The sequence below is a fragment of the Erigeron canadensis genome, chromosome 6 (assembly GCF_010389155.1).
Source record: "Erigeron canadensis isolate Cc75 chromosome 6, C_canadensis_v1, whole genome shotgun sequence".
NCBI lineage: Eukaryota > Viridiplantae > Streptophyta > Magnoliopsida > Asterales > Asteraceae > Erigeron > Erigeron canadensis.
In genome coordinates this window covers 12566438-12588016 of record NC_057766.1, presented here as the reverse complement: position 1 = coordinate 12588016, position 21579 = coordinate 12566438, and the positions used below count along the sequence as shown (strand labels likewise).

General features: G+C 37.1%; 4 protein-coding genes across 4 annotated transcripts; 2 read left to right on the top strand and 2 right to left on the bottom strand.

Annotated features, from left to right (window-relative positions):
• Window positions 1-320: 320 nt before the first annotated feature.
• LOC122604318 (uncharacterized serine-rich protein C215.13-like) lies at window positions 321-3550 on the bottom strand. Its single transcript, XM_043777209.1, has 3 exons — window positions 3355-3550; window positions 779-1606; window positions 321-505 (listed from the first exon to the last, which is right to left on the bottom strand). The coding sequence occupies exons 1-3, from the start codon at window positions 3548-3550 to the stop codon at window positions 321-323; spliced, it is 1209 nt and encodes a 402-aa protein (XP_043633144.1).
• Window positions 3551-8597: 5047 nt separating this feature from the next.
• LOC122604317 lies at window positions 8598-9503 on the top strand. Its single transcript, XM_043777207.1, has 3 exons — window positions 8598-8809; window positions 8881-8973; window positions 9051-9503. The coding sequence occupies exons 1-3, from the start codon at window positions 8660-8662 to the stop codon at window positions 9501-9503; spliced, it is 696 nt and encodes a 231-aa protein (XP_043633142.1). The 5' UTR covers window positions 8598-8659.
• A 303-nt stretch (window positions 9504-9806) lies between these two features.
• Window positions 9807-13094, bottom strand: LOC122604316. Its single transcript, XM_043777206.1, has 5 exons — window positions 12684-13094; window positions 12020-12584; window positions 11491-11934; window positions 11135-11415; window positions 9807-11048 (listed from the first exon to the last, which is right to left on the bottom strand). Exons 1-5 carry the CDS (start codon window positions 13092-13094, stop codon window positions 9807-9809), a joined length of 2943 nt encoding a protein of 980 aa, XP_043633141.1.
• A 1078-nt stretch (window positions 13095-14172) lies between these two features.
• LOC122605311 (myosin-binding protein 3-like) lies at window positions 14173-21149 on the top strand. The gene is made up of 3 exons (XM_043778230.1): window positions 14173-15217; window positions 15868-16841; window positions 20923-21149. The coding sequence occupies exons 1-3, from the start codon at window positions 14587-14589 to the stop codon at window positions 20983-20985; spliced, it is 1668 nt and encodes a 555-aa protein (XP_043634165.1). The 5' UTR covers window positions 14173-14586; the 3' UTR covers window positions 20986-21149.
• The last annotated feature ends 430 nt before the right edge of the window (window positions 21150-21579 follow it).

The following is a 21579-nucleotide window of genomic DNA, read 5'->3' as shown; positions in this document are numbered from 1 at the left end:
TGATTTTGATGTCTGAACAAAAAAGATGCTCTCAAACGATTCAAAGTCATGTTTAGTCTTTCATCTAGTGAGCAATAAATCTGGAAAGCTCTTTCTTCAAGGTATCTTGCTTTGCATACAATCTCTTCAGGTTTGGTACTCAAATCCAAGATCTGCTCATAGTTCTCAGCGAAATAACCCTCATTGATCTGCCAAATCTTATCTTTTGAGATCCTCGGGTGTCTAACTCCATATGCAAGCTCACTGGGAGTCTCAAGATTATCAGTGTCTCTCAAATGATAGACAATTTCTTCAAAAATGTCTTTTCCATATTTTTCTTGCTAAGATTGTGGAATGGCTTCACTTGTTGGAGCATTATCAAGATCATCAGAATCAGATGAATCAGACTCATCATTATTAGCATCTTCTGGTTGAAATGGATCAGGATCACTTGACTCATCAGAACTTGAAGTTGTGGAATAATAATGTGAAATGTTTCTGACAAGCGGGGTTAAGTCATCCGAATCTGATTCATGAACATGAGATGATGAAGCTTGAGCTTGAGTTTAATCTTGATTGGTTTTATCTTGAATCACATCTTGAACAGTTTCGTCTTGACCAACTTGATCTTGAGTTTCATGATCCTCTCTGATATCTCTAATATTCTCCCCCTCGGGTTGATCATCAGGATCATGATCATCCCGACTCCTGGAGATATCAGCCAGTCGACATTGTTGGTCAAGTTCTCGGATTCTTTTCTAAAGAGCTTCAACTTTAGCTCGATTCTCTTGTTGAGTACCTTGAAATGACATATATGCTAGAAGTGATTGAAAGATTGATCTTTTATGAGAAGTGAGATGTGGTTCTTTAGATGTCAACCGATGCATGAATGCAACAATAAGAGTGTTGGTTGATAAACCACTGGTGGCAATTCTTTTCGGTAAACAATCACTTAAGTATTCGGCTGAATCAGATGATTTGGAAGAAGAAGAACTGGAAGAATGATGTGGTGAACTTGGATCGGGGAATGATTGAGTTATTGGTGTTGGTGTTGTTGTTGGTGGAACAGTTGAAATTATTGTTGTTTGAATTGTTGTTGATAGAATTGTTGTTGTTGTTTGAATGGTTGGAGATGTTGGTGTTACTCGAGATGGTATTGAAGATGCTACTGGAGTACCAATGCGTAAAGTACCTCCAGTACGCAATCTTGGTGATGGTGAACTTGTTTCAGTGGCAGGAAGTTTACCGGTTATAATGTTTCTTGATACAAGCAATTCACTCCTTTGCCCTACTACAACTCCTTCAACAAATTGAGATAACAACCTTTGAGCTTCAAGAGGTAATGGAATAGCAGAATCTAGCACATCAGTAGTCTCAAGTGATTCTACTGAGTGACCCGAAGACATCATTACTGTCTCAGGATTTCCTGTTGGTTTAAGAGTATGAACAACAGTTGATAATTCGGCTCCACAACCAGAATCCTTAGGGAAATGAAGGTAAATAACACCAGAGTCACTTAGACTTACCGTTAAGCCTAAAGCACGAAGAGCTGACGCAACAGATTGAGCTCGTAAGAACTCAGACTGTCGCACAACTGATCTAGCTACTAAGGCGCCTTCGTTCAAAGCTGGCGTGATGTTAGCAATGGAAGGACTTCCAAACAATCCTCGAGAGGACACAATAGCCAATCTCTCTATGTCTGTTCCAGCAGCATCATGTAGATGTGCAAAAGGTATCACGATCGGTGTCCTAAGGGGGGTACTAGACACACGTGCAGAAATGAAGTTCAAGAGAGGGGCATGTGTCTCTTTTGATTCAACATTCACAGACTCTGAAGGAGAATGGAATGGAGTACGTGGATTTTGCCCATGCGAAAATGAGACGTTAGTCTATTGAGAGACTTACGAATGGCTTGCGAAGGTTTGAGCATGCGAGAGTTGGGAGCCCTCTGTACGTCTGAAGAGCTCACGCTTCTGAGCGTGAAGGCTTCATTATCACCCCCACCTTGATTGTGGGCGGCGTTCAACCCATGTGGTTTCAGAAAGGAATCGAGGTTTGACATAATTCTTTTCTTTTGATCGTGGCTAGGTTCGAATCTGAGAGCAAAGGTCCCACGGGTGGCGCCAATTTCTTTGATCAAATAATCACACTATGACTCAACCGGAGGTGTAAGTGGGTTTGGTGTTGTTTTGCTGGCAATTCCCTTCCGGTTAGAGGGTTGAAAACCGCTTTACGCCTTACGGTTGTTGATCCTAAGTCGTTTCGTGAGACTTAGGGTTTAGGGGATTTGTTGAGGGTTTATTCGGAAGTCGAATATAGGTGGTTATGATAATGGGATTTTGTATATTGTATATGATGGTCTGCCGTATGGCTTCCTCCTCTATTTATATAGAGGGTAAAAACTTAGAGAGGATGGTAAAAGAATTAGGGTAAATCTCTTCCTCCTTTGTGTATAACTTAGTTCTTCTTGAGGAGATTTGCAATGATCTCGTTACATGTTGTGTCCGAGTTTGACGAACCTTAAATATGTTATTAAGATTGGATAATCATAGAAAGTATCTATATCCGAACTTCTTGATATGTTTTAGCTTGGAGCTGGGAATTTATCACCTCGGGAGCTCTGAGATAATTATACTGAGCGGAGGTCGAGCTCTGTTTCTTGTTTTGTGCATAAGTAATTTTTACTTGTACAAAGGTGTCTTCGTGTCTGCTTCAGATACGGAGTTAAAGCTCTGCATAGGGTATATCATCAACTAACGAATTAGCTAACTAAGAATACATGTAATTAATAAAGCATTTGCGATTTTACTTTTCATAAAACATAATCATTTCATTACATTATATACACATCATCATATTAGGAATCATAATCCTAATTGGGCCTATAATCATTCACTTTTACTTTTCACTTTATCTTTCACCTTACACTTCACACTTTTAGTGACATTTGTCACCTATCACATGATAAGATGGGGGTTGTGTGTAGGCGGTCCTAAGACCTGACAGGGAACCTCACACCCAGCATGATGGGTATTGCTTGTCGGTGGTCCATCATTGTTGTTAAGGAAAGACAAGTCAATCCAAAAGTATACCGTTTATGCCTTTGTGCATTTAGTGGTGAGTTACTTCACCCAGATATACTCAAACACGTACTCTTCGTCGCAAAGAGCCACTCAAGCGACCACATGGCACACTAAACAACGAGGAGCTAATGCAGGTTATGCTTAACACTTTCTTTACACTTTGCTCGAGCTACACTTTATATTTAGATTAGGTGTTCACATTACCTAAACTACATTTTATCACTTTTTACGTTTGGGCCCTTAAACGTGCACGTGTCCTAGCAACTTACAAAGTCTAGTGAAGTATATTTACAAGCCATGTAATCATCATATTTCACATATACACATGCAGTCCGCGCTGGCGTTTGTTCGAGAGAAGGCGCGAGATCACCTTCCTGACTACCGGCAAAGCTGGCAATCGTAGTGGGGAGGTCCTTGTCACCGTCTTCGCTGTCACCATGAGCTATCTTCGACCCGTGCTTTTCCGATGGGGAATCTGAGTTTGACATAATGCTCTTATTATGATCGTGGCTAGGTTCGGATTTGAGGACAAAGTGTCCCACGGATGGCGCCAATTTGTTTGATCAAATAATCGCACTATGACTCAACCGAAGGTGTGAGCTGGGTTGTGGGTGTTGAACGGAGATTTCCTTATGGTCAGAGGGTCGGAGAGACCGCTTTACGCCTGTGATCAGTTGATCCTAAGCCGTTCAAGTTCGACTTAGGGTTTTGTGGGATGTGTTTGGGGTTTATTCGGAAGTCGAATAAACCGTGAGTTAGGATTTTAGAATTATGTAAAAGACTTATTCGGAAGTCGAATAAGTTGTTAGGGTTTATAAGTCGATTTGTGCTCGACTTAAAGGTTTAAGGATGATTAGATAGAATATGCCGTGAGGTTCCTCCTCTATTTATATAGAGGGTGGATAACTTGGAGAGGAGGGTAAAAGAATTAGGGTAAATCTCTTCCTCCTTTGTAAATATCTTGTTTCCTTCTTGAGGAGATTTGTGGTAATCTTGTTACCTACTTATGTCCGAGTATATCAGAGCTTTAGTATATATATCTTTAATAAGATTAATTGCGGAATAAATTATATCCGTCCTTTATTGTATATCTCCTCGGAGCTCGGTATTTATTACCTTCGGAGCTCCGGGATGATCATATTAATCGGAGGTTAGGCTCCGTTATGGGTTTACTTGTACGAAGATAACTTTGTATTCTGCTTCTGCTTCGGGTACGAAGCTAGAGCTCCGTATGGGTATATCATCACCCGTCTTATCAGCCTAATAATTTTTAAGCTCCGTACAGGTTATATCATCACCTATAAACACAAAGAATCTGTTAATAGGTGGAATGTATGTATGTGTATGTGTATGTGTATGTGTGTATTAGTTGCTTTTCAATTAGTTTCAAGAAACAATACATTAGGAATCATGAGTACATGGTATAAAGCATTTTCACAATCACAAAAAACAAACATAAAAATTATGGTCTTACAACAAAATTCGATGAAAATTCTACCTTTAATATCAATCAATCTTAACAACTATAAGATAGTCTATATATTCATGGTCTCAAAGTTTTACGAAAGTCTATGGAAGATCATCTAACCTTTTTGAAGCTATCACCCGACAACAAAACAAAAAAAAAATAAAAGCTTTTAGATGGTTTGTCAGAACTCGGAACATTATGTGGCAGAGATCAAGTATAATAAATAAGCACGTGGGAGCACTTCTTAGAATCTAGCTGATGATCATAAAGACCCTAGTTTCTTGAGAACTACTCTTTCAATTCCTTAAAAAGAAGAGTACTACTCGGCTTCTCATGACAAATAGAAAAAAAAGGCCATATTAAAATACATAAAATATACATTAATGTACAATGACTATAAAGTTACAAAAATACCATGATCTTAATCTAATGTCAAGTATATAGAGATTGTATAGAATATGAGAGAGCATGATAAATGGCAATGGATTTTAGGAACTTTTTTTTCTTTGTTGTTATAGATAATAAATTGAGATATAAATAGTTATGAACATCAAGAGATCATGTACTTGAAATTGATAGTTTATTGCCGCGTTATATGATGGAGTTTCAATGAATTAGATCTATAAGAAGTCCTAGCTTTTTAATAAAAAACGAATCATGCCTTGGGCTTATGGTGTGCCTTGAATGTGTGATGACCAATAATTGTGCATTTGGAGCTCACTTCCTTCCATTAGTCAATCGGAAGATCTTTGGGCTAACAACATCAATCCAAACAGTTAATACCAAGCAATAATTAATACACATGCACAAAACTATACCCAATAGTTAACAGACTCCAAATGAAGATAAATAACTGAATGAAATCTTTATTCAACTAGGAATCCAAAAAACGACAACCAAAAGCAAGAAATTGTCACCTGTCATCCGTGAGAAGAGAGACATGATCAATATCTAAGTAGAAACTCATAATCAATTCCAAAACCTCATCAATGAGAAAGCTTTAACATTGTTAAAAATTTAAAATTAACATTAATAAAAGATGATGTTGGTTTAATATATATTTCAGAAACTCAACTTTTATATTATTATAAACTTAAAAGTAGAGATAATATAGATTATTCTAAAAAAATAAATGATAACAAGAATTTTTTTTAAAAAATTCATTTTTTAGTCAGTCAAAAAATGTTGTTATTTCTTACCTTTTTATCTATTCCATTATGGAGATGTCATATTTTCCCGTCAGAGATATGCATAAAATTATGCCTAAAGATGTGTATAATGTTTTTGATCATGACTTTTTTCTTTTAATTTTTACAATTCAACATCTAATGTCATCATCTTATTTTTATGTTTATTATTAAAAATATCAATTAAATCTATTAATCATTATCCTTTCCCGTCAAATACATCCATACAAAATATTTCTAGCTAAACATGAACGAACATTTAATTATTGTAATAAGTAACAATCTGACGGGATTTGTCTCTCAATACTATGACAGTAAGGTATGTTGAGATGTAGGTAGTCGTACCCCTATCCAGAAAGAGATGCTGATTTCGGGTTCTTATTTAGAAAAATGACTCCGATTTTCATCTTTGAGCTCAGAAGTTACAAATGTCTTCTCATTATGTTGTTTCAAATAAGGGCCTTCGAATTTTTAAGACATAATGATCTTCCTTTCTAGATATGCAAAAGTGTTAACCACTTGATAACTTTATAAATAACATGTAATGAAGATTATTATTTTTATTATATAAATTAACTTCCGAGATTGTGATGAGACATCCTTGGTTTTATTTGTAAGTTTTGGGTTTGATTTTCAGGCCACATACCCCGACCACGGAATATTCTGTAACCCGACCACCTCCCTTTAGGAGCGACAGTCGCTCCTAAAGGGTAGACCCATTAATTGCTCGCGGATACCTATGCATATACCCGTTGACCCTTTGACCCGTCAAACCCCCTCTTTAGGAGCGACGGTCGCTCCTAAAGGGGTGCCTCGAATAAATAAAAACCGATCGATCCCCCTGCTTCTTCATCAGTCTTCTCCATACTCCAATCTCCTTTTCTCTTCTCCATTCCAACCGATCCAACCCCTCTCTCCCCCATATTTTCCGGCCAAGATATTCCGGTGAAGCTTTAGGAGCGACACAGTTTTCCAGTAAGGCTTTAGGAGCGACCCGTCGTTACCCCTTTCGTAAACCCCAACCGATCCAACCCCCCTCTCCCCCATATTTTCCGGCCAAGATATTCCGGTGAGGCTTTAGGAGCGACCCACTTTTTCAGTGAGGCTTTAGGAGCGACCCGTCGTTACCCCTTTCGTAAACCGAACGTCGAAGTAAGTTTTTATTTTTTATTTTTATTTCGTATCTATTAATTTGCTATATAGTATATGTATTAGTTTGATGTTATTCTTGTTATGCATAGATGTATTAGGATCGATATTATATGCCCATACATTTAACGTATTGTATACGCCCATAGATTTAATGTATTGTTGTTCTTGTGTTCTTGTTGTTGTTCTTGTTGTTGTTCTTGTTTTTGTTATGTAAAAATGTTTGTAAAAAAGTGTAAAAATATAAAATGTAAAAAAAGTGTATTACATAGTATATAAAAAATATATTTAAAAAAAAGTTTATAAAAGTTTGTACTAGAAAATGTTTGTATTAGAAAATATAAAAATGTATAAATAAAAAAGGTATTAAAACATAAGTATAAAAAGATATTAAAACATATATTGAAAAAGTAGTAGTACAAAAGTCATATAAAAAATTAAGTTAAAAAAAAGTTGTTAAAAAAGTTGATATAAAAAGTATTATAATACGTGTATTATTTATGTAGATATAAGAAAAATGCTAGGAAAATGTATAAGTAAAAAAGGTATTAAAACATAAGTATAAAAAGATATTAAAACATATATTGAAAAAGTAGTAGTACAAAAGTCATATAAAAAATTAAGTTAAAAAAAAAGTTGTTAAAAAAGTTGATATAAAAAGTATTATAATACGTGTATTATTTATGTAGATATAAGAAAAATGCTAGGAAAATGTATAAGTAAAAAAGGTATTAAAACATAAGTATAAAAAGATATTAAAACATATATTGAAAAAGTAGTAGTACAAAAGTCATATAAAAATTAAGTTAAAAAAAAGTTGTTAAAAAAGTTGATATAAAAAGTATTATAATACGTGTATTATTTATGTAGATATAAGAAAAATGCTAGGAAAATGTATAAGTAAAAAAAGTATTAAAACATAAGTATAAAAAGATATTAAAACATATATTGAAAAAGTAGTAGTACAAAAGTCATATAAAAAATTAAGTTAAAAAAAAGTTGTTAAAAAAGTTGATATAAAAAGTATTATAATACGTGTATTATTTATGTAGATATAAGAAAAATGCTAGGAGCTCACGGCGGCGACGGCGATGGGAGGGATCCGCACCGATCGTGGTGGAAGAAAATATCAGGCTGCAAAAACAGCGGTAAGAAAATTGACTTTACATTAAATTTAGTTATGCATTGAAATAATTGTATTCTTATCGTTTAAAGTAACTTATTTATGTTATTGTTACTTATTGGTTTTGTAGGCTCGAAGAAAACACCACCACCACCAAGAGGGGCAGCCAAAAATCTAAAACTTGAGGCTGCCTTGAAGAAAAATGGAGGCCCGTTACCCATGTACTTCGACTACAAATCAAAGACCTCTCAGTCGATCGGGGACTACGGGGCTATGTACAAATCTTTGTTAGGCTCGTTGATCGGAGATGTCCCCCAGTACTACGAGTCATGGGACGATGTGCCTGAGTCTATGAGGGACCATATCTTGGAGGAAGTACAGGTTAGAATATGTTTCTTTTTATATTTTTTACTTAATATGTTTTTCAATGATAACCCCGAAAATGCTAACTTGTATTTGTAAACAACGTAGCGCTATTTTGCGATGGACCAGTACTTAGAGCTTGATGAGGACGACCCCACCCGGAAGGCAGCAAAACTGGCTTTCCGTGCTGATGCAGCTAGCATATATAGGCAGAGAAAGTCAAAATTCAAATCTCAGCATTTTACAGCACGGGGGGGGGGGGGGTGTAGGCGCAGCAGATACCCTGCAGACAGCACCGCCAGCTGGTATGGACCCGGAAGAGTGGGGAAAACTATTGCGTTTCTATACGAGGGATGACCGGGTTAAGCGGGCCGAGACAAACAAGACAAACCGGTCCAAACAGGCGGTGGGGACTCAGGGTCGGCGATCTATTTCTCTTGCCCACGATCGGGCGTTGGTACGTTTGGTTTTAACAAAAGTATACAATTCTTGTGTTTTTTAAATGCTAATTATTTGACTTGTTTGCAGGCCAAGCACCATAACGAAAAGAAGGAGGGGCCACCGCCCACGTGGGAGTCGACTTGGGCGGCAACCCACAGACTACAACCTCCGGAAGTTGCGGTATATACATAACTTTAAGTTAAATTACTTTTAATTGTTGCTCCATTTATTAAACTTACCTTACTATTTATATGCAGTCCCGTCTGGAAGCTGCGCAGGAGAGACATTCACAGGATCCTGCACCGACACCTCCAACCCAGTTGTTCCCGGAAGCGTTTGGATCGCGATCGGGACATCAACGCGGACTAGGGAGGATTCTCAGGGGTTTCGGATCCCATGATTTCCCTGTTGAGTTGCCGCAGCCACATTATGGACCTCCGGAAGGATCCTCCTCCGGCCCGTCTGGATCCTATTCTGGCCCCTCTGGATCCCAACCTTCCGGCGACCATGTTGACTTGAACCAGCCTGGTGATGCGTATTTCGACCCCAGCCAATTATGGGGTGGGACATCGGCGCATCATGGACCTCCATCAGGGGAATTTGGTAGCTTGTCGGATATGAGTGGATTTTTTAGTGGGACAGGCTCTGTATCCGGACCAGGTGTAGGTGATGATAATGCCGGTGAGGACGACAACGATTCCGATGATTAGCCTTTTTTTATTTGTACAAAGTACGGACAATTTTATAAATACAGTTTCTTATGTACATTTTTATTATTTGTGTTTGATATGGACATTTTGATTATTTGTGTACTGTTTGTTTATAATGATGGTGTACTATCCGGTTTGCAAAAATGTAACACCCCAAATTTCGTAGTATTATTATATTATTAACAGTAATATAGCAAGTAAAAAGATGATAAAGTTACGAAGTAACACCCCAAGTTTTCTTTGATAAAAAAAAAGGAAACAAAAAAACAGGCATAACAAAAAACAAAAAACTTTATTACAATCCTAATCAGATGAGTCCACTGTTCCCATATAGACGGGAGGAGGTTTTGTTGCATCTATATATCTATTGTAGGCTAACTGGCGGTGTCGGTACAAATCTTTCCATTTGCTCACGGGAGGCCTTACACGATCCTGTACCCAATATGCGATCTCCGGGGCCATCGGGTAGTCACCTTCCAACTGCACCATGATATAGTGACCGTGACCATGTACTAATGCTATTGATATGGGCTCTCTCCTAGGCATCTCATCAGGACCATAGGTAAATGGGAACGAAGTCCAACTGGCGGCAGTAGATAAACAGTGAATTACTATACCCATCCTGTTGGACAACAACATGGCCCCCATAGTCATGTGCATCCAGTAGCCAGTTGGTCTAAACACCCCTACATAAGACCTTGATAACCCCTCAAAAAACCTCTCTTCAACCTGTCCCCATCTTGTTAGTTCATCGTAGAATTGGTTGTTGTTTTCATACTCGGCCAACATATGTAGTCGGATCCACTCGTAACCTTCGTTTTCATCGTACCCCAATGCAACAGCAAGTGCCCGGAATCCACAGTTGCCATCACCACTGACATTAATAATCCCCTTGACGTATGGTCTAAATACATTCGGTATGTCATCAAGGTAACCCTTTATACCCGTCGTCTGCAGTGGGCGAGTGTTAGGTGGTGGTACTGGTAGAGCAGCCAATTGCTGCTCAGCTGATATGGGAGATATTGGTGATGGTGCTGGTGCTGGTGGCATCGGAGGTGATGGTGCTGGTGGCATCGAAGGTTGTGTGGGCGTACTGAAAAAATCAAAGTACGATGATGGTGCAGCTGGCATCGGAGTGCTAGGACCTGCAGGAAAATAAGTATCGGCACTGAAGAACTGATCCACTACGCCTGTTGGTGCTGTTGGTGGCACAAGATAGTACGCGGGTTCGGCTGCGCCGAACAACTGATCTAGGAATGAGGGTTCGGTTGTAGGCTCATTACTCGGCCCTGCTGCTGAAAATTGTGACGATCGGATCAACTCATCAATATAATCACGGGTGTCCTCCCGTAATTCGGTGTCAGGCTCCGCGAAACGTGACTGCGTGGGCACATGCTCACTGTGTCTCGCCGCCTGAAAGTCTCTGTAGCATGAGCCTGAGTCTGGTGCGGTATCCGGATACTTAGGTGTTGTCACGTGCACGGACCTCGACTTTTTCATCTTTGGTGGTGGTGGCATCGGAGGTGATACGTTCAAGTCTGGCATCTGCAATGAATGAATGAATAATTAAGTTAGATGTATACCCGTATAGTATTTAACAATTAATAATTTGCTAGACTATAATAATATACCTTTTTCTTTGACCCAACAGGTCTACCACGTGTTTTCTTTTGGACCTCCGGATCCTTGATTTTGGACCGACCCGGATAGATGAGGTCCTTTATTTTTGACATCAAGCTTTTCCTTTGTTTTATGGGTTGTCGTTCCAAGGCAGCAGTAACCTCGCCACAAAAGGCCTCAACAGGCTCGTCATCATCCGAGTCTTTCTTCACATTTCCAGGCAGGCAGGTGGACGGGGTTATATCGAGCCTGCACCAAAATGCATCTATCTCATATTCTTGAACACGCCTTCCTGCAGGAATAAAAATATTACATTAAGTATTTTTAAGTAAAATGGACCATTTGTATCTGAATGAAATGTACTTACGTTCCTGCATGTATGTTAGAAGTCGACAACTACATGGCAAGCCACAACTAGCCCATACTGTACACCCGCACTTTGACACGTCCCCTTTTACTGTATTTTTCAATCGATCAATTTCGTCAACCATAATTTGCAAGGCTACATGGGAGGCTTTACCGAGCAAATCCTTTAAACAGGGATAGTTGTGTTTATTTTGATTGTACTGCCTGCAATGTTCCAGTGACCCCTTTATTTCGGTGTATTGCCCGCTGACAACAGAGTTAACACATTCAACGATTCGATGGAACGTAAGCCGCTTTTGATGCATAACTGACTTCAGCAAAGAATGCTCGCTCTCAACCCTGTTGGTAGTGTAGTTACGATAATTGCGGTGTTGGTCGACCCAACATGACACAAATAACTCCTTGTACGAGGCAAGCCACTGTATTTGTAGATACTTATAAAGATCTGCAGGAAAATAAAAAGTGATTTAGCTACAGGGTTACATCGTAAGCGTTATCATAAAAACAGTATGGGGACGGGATGTATATACTTGGTTTATCTGCCAAGAATACTTTTAGCCGCTGCTCATTCTCTGCGTATTCTTTAACTGTGATTGAGTTTACGAGTTTATCCCACCGGTGTCTAAACGAACCATAATCTTTTTTTGACCCAAACGATGGGTTGGCATGTAACTCAATATTCCTCCAAATGTGTATTCTACACAGTATCAGCTTCGTTTCCGGCATCACATCCTTAACTGCTTTCATGAGGGCCAGATCCCGATCAGTGAGTGCCACACGCACGACGAACCCTTCTTCGAGCGTCGACCTCAAGCACTGTAACACCCATGTGTATGCCGCATGTTGCTCATTTTCAATAAGTGCGTGCGCAATGCTGAATGTCTTGCCAGTTGGAGTGACACCCACAATCTCAACAAGCGGCATGTTGTAAACGTTGGTTTTATACGTGGCGTCTATTTCAATGATCCAAGGAAATGCACGCCATATGTCAAGTGATGTAGGATGTACGAAAAAGAGATTGGTCAAACATCCGGTTTTGCTATCCGTCGTGTACTGATACGTGTACTGATGGTCAGATAGTAATTGGAGCACGATCTGCAACGGGTAAACAACCAAAGTATAAGGAAGTCGTATTTTTTTAAAAAATAAACATATAGTTATACGATCCACATGCAGGTATGTTTCTTATTTCACCTGCATTCGAGTTTCCCCTCGTTGTTGGGCGTGCTTTAGCCGGTGTTGCCGCAGGTAGTTAGAAATGTCTTGTGAACGGGTCAAGATGTCGGGAAATGCATCCTTCAATTGGTCCCTTATGCTATTTGGCCCAAAACCTAGCAACGCCTTTTCGTCCACAAATTCTTTTTGAACATCGGTTAGTCGTCTTGCGTACGCAATACCTTCCAAATTACGAGCTGATGGATGGTTATGTCGGTGATCTATAACTTCAACCCACCAACTATGGTCCTTTGTCAGACGGTCTACCAATTTGAATGGACAGTCAATTTTGGTACTCCTTTTGGGTGCCCCGGTTGACCGCTTATCTTTTTTTCCACCACGGTTGCAAATAAGGAACCACCTTTTTAACTTCTCCGCCTTTTGTGACATTTGATCTTCGTGTTACTAACACATAACCAAGCTCCTTTGCTGTTCTTTGAGCCCAGTCTACCAAATCTATGTGTGTGTCAAACACCTGAAATATTTTATACACTTTTTTTTAATACACTTTTTATGCACTTTTTTATAATACATTTTTTTTAATACACTATTTTATATACTTTTTTATAATCCACTTTCTTATATACTTTTTTATAATACACTTTTTATACACTTTTTTATAATACACTTTTTTATATACTTTTTTTTTAACAATTTTTTAATAGCTTTTGTTAATCTACATTTTTATTTACATTTTTTAATATGTTTTTATAAACAATTTTTTATCCGTAGTTTTAATAATTAGTTTTCTTACATACTTTTATAGCAACAAATCTAATGAATAATAACAAAATACAATTACTCACAAAATAACAACACAAAAATGAAAAGGTTGGATTATATACATACCTCCTTGGTATAAAAAACATCGTGATCGTAATCAAATTCATCACGGACATCTGGGGATTCAAATTCGTCATCGGGTTCTTCGTACACAAACTCGTCATTTACACCTTCCGGCGCATTTGGATTTAAGAAAATTTCCTCCAAGCAATCCATCTAAAATAATAAAAACACTTAACAGTAATAAATGAAAACTAATAAATCAAAATGAATGAATATGAAAACGATCGAATATCAAAACTATTGAATACTGAGATTGAAGTTATAAAGAATGAATATGAAATGGTTGAACTTATAGAATGAATCTTCACGGGGAAACATGAATATGAAATGGTTGAACTTATAGAATGAATCTTCACGGGGAAACAGAAACATTCCTGTACGATTCGAACCTGCTCCTAAAGGGGTGGTAGGTTCGAATCGTACAGGAATGTTGTCGTATGCTGTCGCTCGTTGTCGTATCCTACTACCTCTTTAGGAGCAACTGTCGCTCCAAAAGGAGTGGTCGGGTTACATAAGGGGTGGTCGGCCTACACGTCCCCTTGATTTTTCGGGTTGACAAATTCATGGGGTATTTCCTCTCAATTCTCTGCGGTTATATTTTGGTGGAGTTGCTCGGTGGGCTTTGATGATCGAATGTTAAAGAGAGAGAGAGAAAGTGCTGGGCCTGTTGGCGAAACGGGAAAGCCGTTACTTACATGGATATGAATCGCACGTGCCCTGTTGATAACTTTACTGCGTGTTTCACTCACAAACAAAATCATCATTCTCATTATCATATCACTTTTTTTTCAAAGGGATAAGTATCCTGAATTCCCAATCTCTTGAATTCCCATTATCATTCTCATTATCATTAGCAAACAAAACACACCTATACGTACACCGTATCTATATCTATATATCTTCAAATCCAACCCAATCTCTTGAATTCCCATGTGGGTATTTCTAAAATTTACATTCCATAATTAAATTCACTCACTTTGTCAACAAATCAATCAAAACACATAAAATCCTGATCATTTATAAAACCCTAAAAAATATGAACAGGCAATCTACAAGGTTTTGGACATTGAATGCTTTAATTGGTGCATTTCTTGATTTATATGTAGCTTTTTTGTTACTGTTTGGATCAATTATGGCATTTATTTGTATTAAATTTCTTAGCTTCTTTGGTATAAGCATACTTGGTAATAATCTTGATCAAAATGTTAATTCTGAATTTAAGTCTTTACTTGTTGATTATCCTACTGATAAAGTATCCGCTGTTCAGTTTTCTGCTGCTAGAAAGTTCCCTTTTGATACCCTTTTCTATAGAGTTCAAAATGATAATCCAAATAATGATAATATTGGTTTGAATTTGGAAAGAAATGATGGGGTTAGGGAGTTGGAAGGTGAAGCATCGTGTAGTTCGAAATCGGATGCTCGAAAAGTTGTTGGAATTGAGAGTGATGAGGTTGGAGGAAAGGTGGATAAGGAGAAAAGGATTGATGTGAAAGGGAAAGGAGGGTTGAATTATAGGTTGAGAGGCGGGTTTCGGCGTAGGAGGAAGGGTAGTTTTGATAGTGGGAGAAGGTCTTCTGTATCGTCTTCTACGAATTGGGTGACTTGTGTTGATCAACAAAGTAATAATGAGATTGGGACTACTGGAGGACTTGAAGGGAGTTGTGATTGTAAGTATTTAATTCTTTTAGCTAAAAGTCATATAATAGCAATGTACTTATGTTGGTGTTCTTCCTGAAGCGGTCTCCTTACGTATGAGTAAGGTTATGACTGTCAACATTTGACCTATCCCATACCCCACATTTACATAGGATTGGATGTAGTTGTTGTTAGGTTTGATGCTCTGTTTTGGTAATTATACTCAATAATGTGCAGGCATAGTAGTAATACTCTTTTGAAATGGGCTGGTTAAGCAATATCATAGCTGTTAGTACATTATTCAAAAGATGAGCTAGCTGGTAAATATCCTTGATTTCAAAATGAAGTTTGTTAAACTGGATAGGCAACATTATAGCCTGTATGTTATCGATAAATGAGCCAGGTTTATAAGTTTGGTAATTATACTTCTTTCTAAATTGGCGCGTTTGGTAATATAATGATTAGCCGCCTCATTCGTCAATATGTGACATCAGCATGAAACTGGTTTTCAGGTAATCTAATGCCCAAATTAGTTAATCTCCTTAAAGTATGATTACTAAATCTTTGAGTACAATTTCCAAAATAGACCACCAACCCACGTATGTTACTCTTCTATGGCAGAAGTCCTTTTCTTCTTTATTTATTGATTATCATGCTTAATATGTTTTGTGGTTTGTTTTAGTTGAGGGAGAGACTTCTATGGTGGTGAAATCAGATTTCCTCAAAAGGATTCCTGCAAATGAAGCTGATAAGGACAACTTGATTGTGTTATTGACACGAGAACTGGAAAAATCACAAGCTGCTCAAGTTGCACTTTATATTGAACTTGATAAGGAAAGAAGTGCTTCTGCTACTGCTGCTGATGAGGCTATGTCAATGATTCTTCGATTACAAGAAGAAAAGGCGTCTATTGAAATGGAGTCACGTCAATATCAGAGAATGATTGAAGAGAAGTCAGCTTATGATGAAGAAGAAATGAATATATTGAAAGAAATTGTTTTGAGGAGAGAAAGGGAGAAACATTTCTTGGAAAAGGAAGTCGAAGCATATAGACAGATGGTTCATGTAGAAAATGATCAAGTTTTTGGTGACAATAACCAAGATTTCACCAATGATCCTAGCAAGTCTACTAGATTTAGGAAGAATGCAAGATTGTTTGAAGATGTCGACTTTTCAAAGCAAGACGAGCCTGAGAGAACAATAGCTATCGTTGGAGAAGAAGAAAAAGGTTTCGAAATGAAGGCTGGTGATACATCTCATGAAGCGGATTCACCTGTGTATGATGTTCATGTGATTGATAACGAGCCTAAGTCAACTGAAAAGTCAAGTAGAAGGAAATTTGACCAGAGCCGGAGTGGTTTAGAGATGAGTGCTGGGTTACCACCTGTGAGCTCAAAGAGTAGTTTAAGACGAAATTCCACATCAGCATTGGATAATGAAAGAACACGACTCGATACTGAAGTTGAGTGGTTGAGGGAAAGGTTGAGGATAGTACAAGATGGGAGAGAAAAACTTAATTTTTCTATTGATAATCGTGAAAAAGAAAGCTTACAGTTGCAACTGTTGGAGGATATTGCACGACAGCTTCAGGAGATCAGAATGCTTACTGAACCCCATACGACCCGACAAGCTTCTCTCCCTCTTGCTTCTGCCAAGGTATGAAGTTATATGACTTTTTTGCTTTATTTATTATTATTATTGTTATTATTTAATATTATTATTATTATTATTATTATTATTATTATTATTGTGTTATTTTTTTTTGCATATACATCATATTGAAGTTCATCAATAGAGTATTAACCAACCCACTTAGTTTGATTGGCCACCATGCCGCCATTTCTTAGGGGCCACCTAGGTTCGATCCTTGCCAAAGGCAAAGCCTTTGGGAGAATTGAAATGGTAGTTAACCTCAATACTATCCTAGCATGGTGGTTATGAGGTACCAATGCGGTACATGGGACCAAAGGGTTCTCATCAATCTACCTTTTTTTTTAATAGCTGATATTAACTATCCCTTTTATGACATAACTTTCCTGATGAAGATTTATTTTTCTTGAAAATTATTTATAGTTTCTCTTGTTAGAACCCTTGACAGTTTCTCTATGCCAAAGGAGATTTAGTAAATCTATACATGTTCGACGCTTTCTGTATTCTGGTGGTAAATCAGATGCTGCCAGACACTTTAGTATGATCATTAGTAGACCATACCAAGTGGCGGACACACAGCAAGCAAAGATTTACTATTAAATAAATTTTAAATATTCTATTATTAGGCATGATAAGCTATAGTGCATAGTCTAAATTAACAAATATTCTATTTATTATACCTTTACACTGTTTGTAGCCAATATAACCGTTAACCAGATTCTTATAATTGAACTATGAAACTTTAACACAAAAAAGGGGAGGGGGAAGGGGGTGGGGGGGGGGGGGGTAAATGGGTGGGTACCCTCTGGTCCCATGTACCGTCTTGGCACTCATAGCGCACACTGCATAGAACTCATGCCCGTGACTCACCATTCTCACACATGGGTCACAAGATATAGTTTCACCACTTGCCTTTGGCAAAATTTGAACTTGTGACTTGCAGCCTTCATCTGTGGGCCATTTGGTCATATGGTGGCGGTACCAGTTGATCTATGATCAATTGGTTATGAAACTTTAATATATGAATATCCTATGTGTAAATAAGATATTCTTGTAAACATACATCTTTCTCAAAGTACTCTTAATAAGACTGGATTCCGGTTCCTATTCTGGTTCGCACGAACCAATTCGAAATTCGTGGGTAGTTCATTGAATTGTGTGATTACGGACTGGCTGTAATATAAATTTTTTATCCCCTCCGCTAACACAGGACCTAATGTGATTTTTTAAACAACTGATTAGTACACCAAGTTTTACTCTTACTTCTAAAATTACCCGAATGGCCTATGCCATGGTTTGAACCCTGTTCTTCTTCCCAAGACACATAAGCCTCAACCAAATGGGCTATTTCAGGTCCACATTGGCACTACTTGTTTAGTTTAAATGTACTTAGCATGTTCTTGGTTAAGGTGTTTATCGGAAAAAAAGAAACCGACCCGAAATCCTAAACGTACCAAAAGGCAAAAGCCCAAACAAGAACACTTAAAAAAATTGTGGTTCGTCAAAATAGGCATAAAGTTGCATACCCTGTTACATATTTCTGGATCCGCCACTGAATTTATTACCATGTGCCTGTTTATCAGTTTATGTATCTTTAGAGTTTAGACAGATATTTTCCTCTCCTGGTTGATCTGTAATGATCTAGTTGAAAAGTTAGAGACTTAGGGGCCGTTTGGTTCAATAGTGGACAGGAATTTAGAATATTATATGTTAACCTAACATGACAAAGAATAAAATTCAAATTTTATTCCAACAAATTCACATAGATTTTGTGTACCAAACAACCCCTTTGAGTAAGATGAATAATTAGGTTGCTTGTCTTGATGATCAAAACTTCTTGTCATATATCATATAAACATAGGAACGCGTATCAGAGCCTATTCAGTCTTTATTCGATGTATGTCTTAGAGTATTAATCAAAAAAAACCTTGACTACTACCCATCACTAGTGATCTGATAATGTTATTTTCAAGTGTCAACTTAATTAACATTGGCTGACAACTTTTGTTGATTTTGGCTTATGTAATGTTGTCCCAACTATATAACTTTATGCTTTGGGCTGTTGACATTATACGTGAGTTATTTTTCCAAACTAAAATTGCATAAGAATATGAGAGTTGGTATATGTAAGGGGCAACACTGGTCTTCAGTTAAATCTTACAGTTACGTCCTAGATTGTTTGAACTAATATATGCACCGTGATTGGCTAAGCTTATTTATTCAGCTTATCCTATTCTATTCTTTGAACACTATTATCATTAGCTAGTGTGAATGCTACTCGCAGCTTCTCATTTTTAGAACACAATAGGAACAATAAGCTCATCTTGTACAAGCCTTTTCACATCGGTTTTTGAGTTTTTAATGTTTTGAAGACACTATAAAGTATAAACCGATAGGCTTACCCAAACTAAAGAATGGTGAGGCTTACCTGCTTAATGGAATTTCTTAATGTATTTTGTATCTGCCAAGGATGTTGGGTTATATAAAGGGATAACTACAGAAAATAGAAATGAGTTTGGGTCGAATTCACGTAATTAGCATTATCCTATAAAGACTTTACTTTTTAGAAACCAACTTACAATTATTGTTAAAATTAGCAACTGTTTACCTGGAAACCAGCTTTACAGGTTATTTTTTATTGTTTTTAATTGAATTAAATGCAAAAGTAATCCTTGTGGTTTGTTTATTTTTACAACTTAAGTTCTTTTTCATCAATTATCATCATCTTAAACCTTAACTAAATGTATTTATCATTTCCAGACATACATGCATATATTACATGATAAAACCACTTTTATAAGCATAAATCACCTCTTTTATTGTAATACATATCACCTCCTTTAGAAATTTTTCAACCCTCTTTTAGGATGCAATAACTTGTAGTAGATTAAGTGAACATCTGTATATCCTTTTTTCGCTCTAATCCAAACAATGTAAGCTTAAAAGAAACTTAAACATCACATTGCCGGCCACCAACTCTCGATCAGATCATTATCATCCATGAAATTTGCCCTTCGATTTACATCACCGACATGTGCCTTCCTTTGAGTTACAACTGTTACATCATCCATGATATCTGTCATTCGAGATTCATCATCCATGAGATCGTTTTTTTTTTTTTTTTTTTTGCCGGTGGTGGTTTGCATGACGGTGGGTTTTCTGGCCAAGATTCGGGTCGATATCTATATCCAAATCTATATCTATAAAACCCGATCTAGCCTCAAACACGAAAATATAGTATCTGTATCAGGTTTTGTGATGAGAATGGGGAGAAGATCATTATAAACAAAATATGCTAATTAAGGATAGATTCAAATAGATCCATAGTGGTAGTGCTGGTTTATTTTTGCTATAAAAATAATAATTATTAATTTATATAGAGTTAGAGTTAATATTCAGCAGTCGAAGTGACGAGTGTTTCTTTGGCTTTTCTGAATAACTTTAGTGATGTGTATAAATTATGAGCTTTTGTTTCATGGCTTGTTTTTGATTTTTTAGAAAGTTTGAATTTGGGATTTATATGGTGATCTGGGAATATTTTTTTGGTTTTGTTTTGGAAATATAAATGGATATAAATTATATGGTGATTTGGAAAAAAAATTTGGTTTAGTTAGGGTTTGAGATTATGATGATGATGATGATGATGATGATGATGATGATAGATGATAGATGAAAAAGGACATAATTTGTATAAATAAACAAACCACAAGGATTATTTTTGTATTTAATTAATTAATATTGAAAACAGTAAAATAACCTGTAGAACAGGTTTCCAGGTAAACTGTTGCTAATTTTGACAATAGTTGTAAGTTGGTTTCTAAAAAGTAAAGCGTTTATAAGATATTGCTAATTACGTGAATTCGATCAAATTTCTTCTCTTTTCTGCATTTATCCCTTGTATAAATACTCAATTCTTAGAAAATTTTTGAGGTTATGTTGCCCTTTCCATGCAGTATGTCTTAGGCCAGATATTGGAGACATTTTGGTAATTTTTTATTATTTTGTGGAGTACGAAATTCCTCAACTCCCTCGTATATTGAAGAAGACATTGAAATATATTAGTTATGACGACATGATGATTTTGCAGGGTTTGACAAAGAAAAGACGTTGTCGAAGTGCATCTATAGGTCCACCAACACAAAGTTATTGAAATGGCCACCAATGAAACAGAGGAAGGATGTCAAAAACAACCTGGTAGTGTTGGTATAGAGTTTCTAATTTTGTATTATGTTGTGAATATTAGATTCTGCTGCAGTAGCATGTGTTTTCAGATAAACCTTACAAAAAGCACAAATATTACATGTTCAGTGTCAATTTTCTATTTTTTGACCTTTAAAAAGTCAAAAACTCTGTGGGTCGCATCTGGTGTGTGCACAACTGTACAAGGACTAGAGTCATGGTTTTTAGTTTACTATTCAGCTCTGTGGCAGAAACCTGCATCTGCATGATTGGGATTTGCTCCATTTGGGCCACGCACTGGGATTTTCAATCTCCACAAACTTCATCTGTGGGCCACGCATTGGGTTCTCCATTTTCAGTTCCCACAAATTTCATTTGGGTCGCACAAGATTATAATTTATATAAGAATGTTTTGCATGAATCCATTCTGTTATACATATATTGATATATACATACATTTATGGAGGATAAATTATTATACATTATCCAGCTTGAGTATGGTGCAAAAGAGGTAAAGAATTCTTAACAAGCTGCTTGAGTGCGATCTCGTTTAAGTCGAGTTTGA

Coding starts and splice junctions, on each gene's coding strand:
- LOC122604318 (XM_043777209.1), bottom strand. CDS start 3,550: ATGTCAAACTCAGATTCCCCATCGGAAAAGCACGGGTCGAAGATAGCT. Junction 1,607..3,354: donor ATATGATGATTACATGGCTT/GTAAATATACTT, acceptor ACATCACGCCAG/CTTTGAACGAAGGCGCCTTA. Junction 506..778: donor AGCATATATGTCATTTCAAG/GTACTCAACAAG, acceptor TTCATGAATCAG/ATTCGGATGACTTAACCCCG.
- LOC122604317 (XM_043777207.1), top strand. CDS start 8,660: ATGGACCCGGAAGAGTGGGGAAAACTATTGCGTTTCTATACGAGGGAT. Junction 8,810..8,880: donor TTGCCCACGATCGGGCGTTG/GTACGTTTGGTT, acceptor ACTTGTTTGCAG/GCCAAGCACCATAACGAAAA. Junction 8,974..9,050: donor TACAACCTCCGGAAGTTGCG/GTATATACATAA, acceptor ATTTATATGCAG/TCCCGTCTGGAAGCTGCGCA.
- LOC122604316 (XM_043777206.1), bottom strand. CDS start 13,094: ATGTCACAAAAGGCGGAGAAGTTAAAAAGGTGGTTCCTTATTTGCAAC. Junction 11,935..12,019: donor ATTCTTGGCAGATAAACCAA/GTATATACATCC, acceptor ATTTTCCTGCAG/ATCTTTATAAGTATCTACAA. Junction 11,416..11,490: donor TCTAACATACATGCAGGAAC/GTAAGTACATTT, acceptor TTATTCCTGCAG/GAAGGCGTGTTCAAGAATAT.
- LOC122605311 (XM_043778230.1), top strand. CDS start 14,587: ATGAACAGGCAATCTACAAGGTTTTGGACATTGAATGCTTTAATTGGT. Junction 15,218..15,867: donor ACTTGAAGGGAGTTGTGATT/GTAAGTATTTAA, acceptor GGTTTGTTTTAG/TTGAGGGAGAGACTTCTATG. Junction 16,842..20,922: donor TCCCTCTTGCTTCTGCCAAG/GTATGAAGTTAT, acceptor ATGATTTTGCAG/GGTTTGACAAAGAAAAGACG.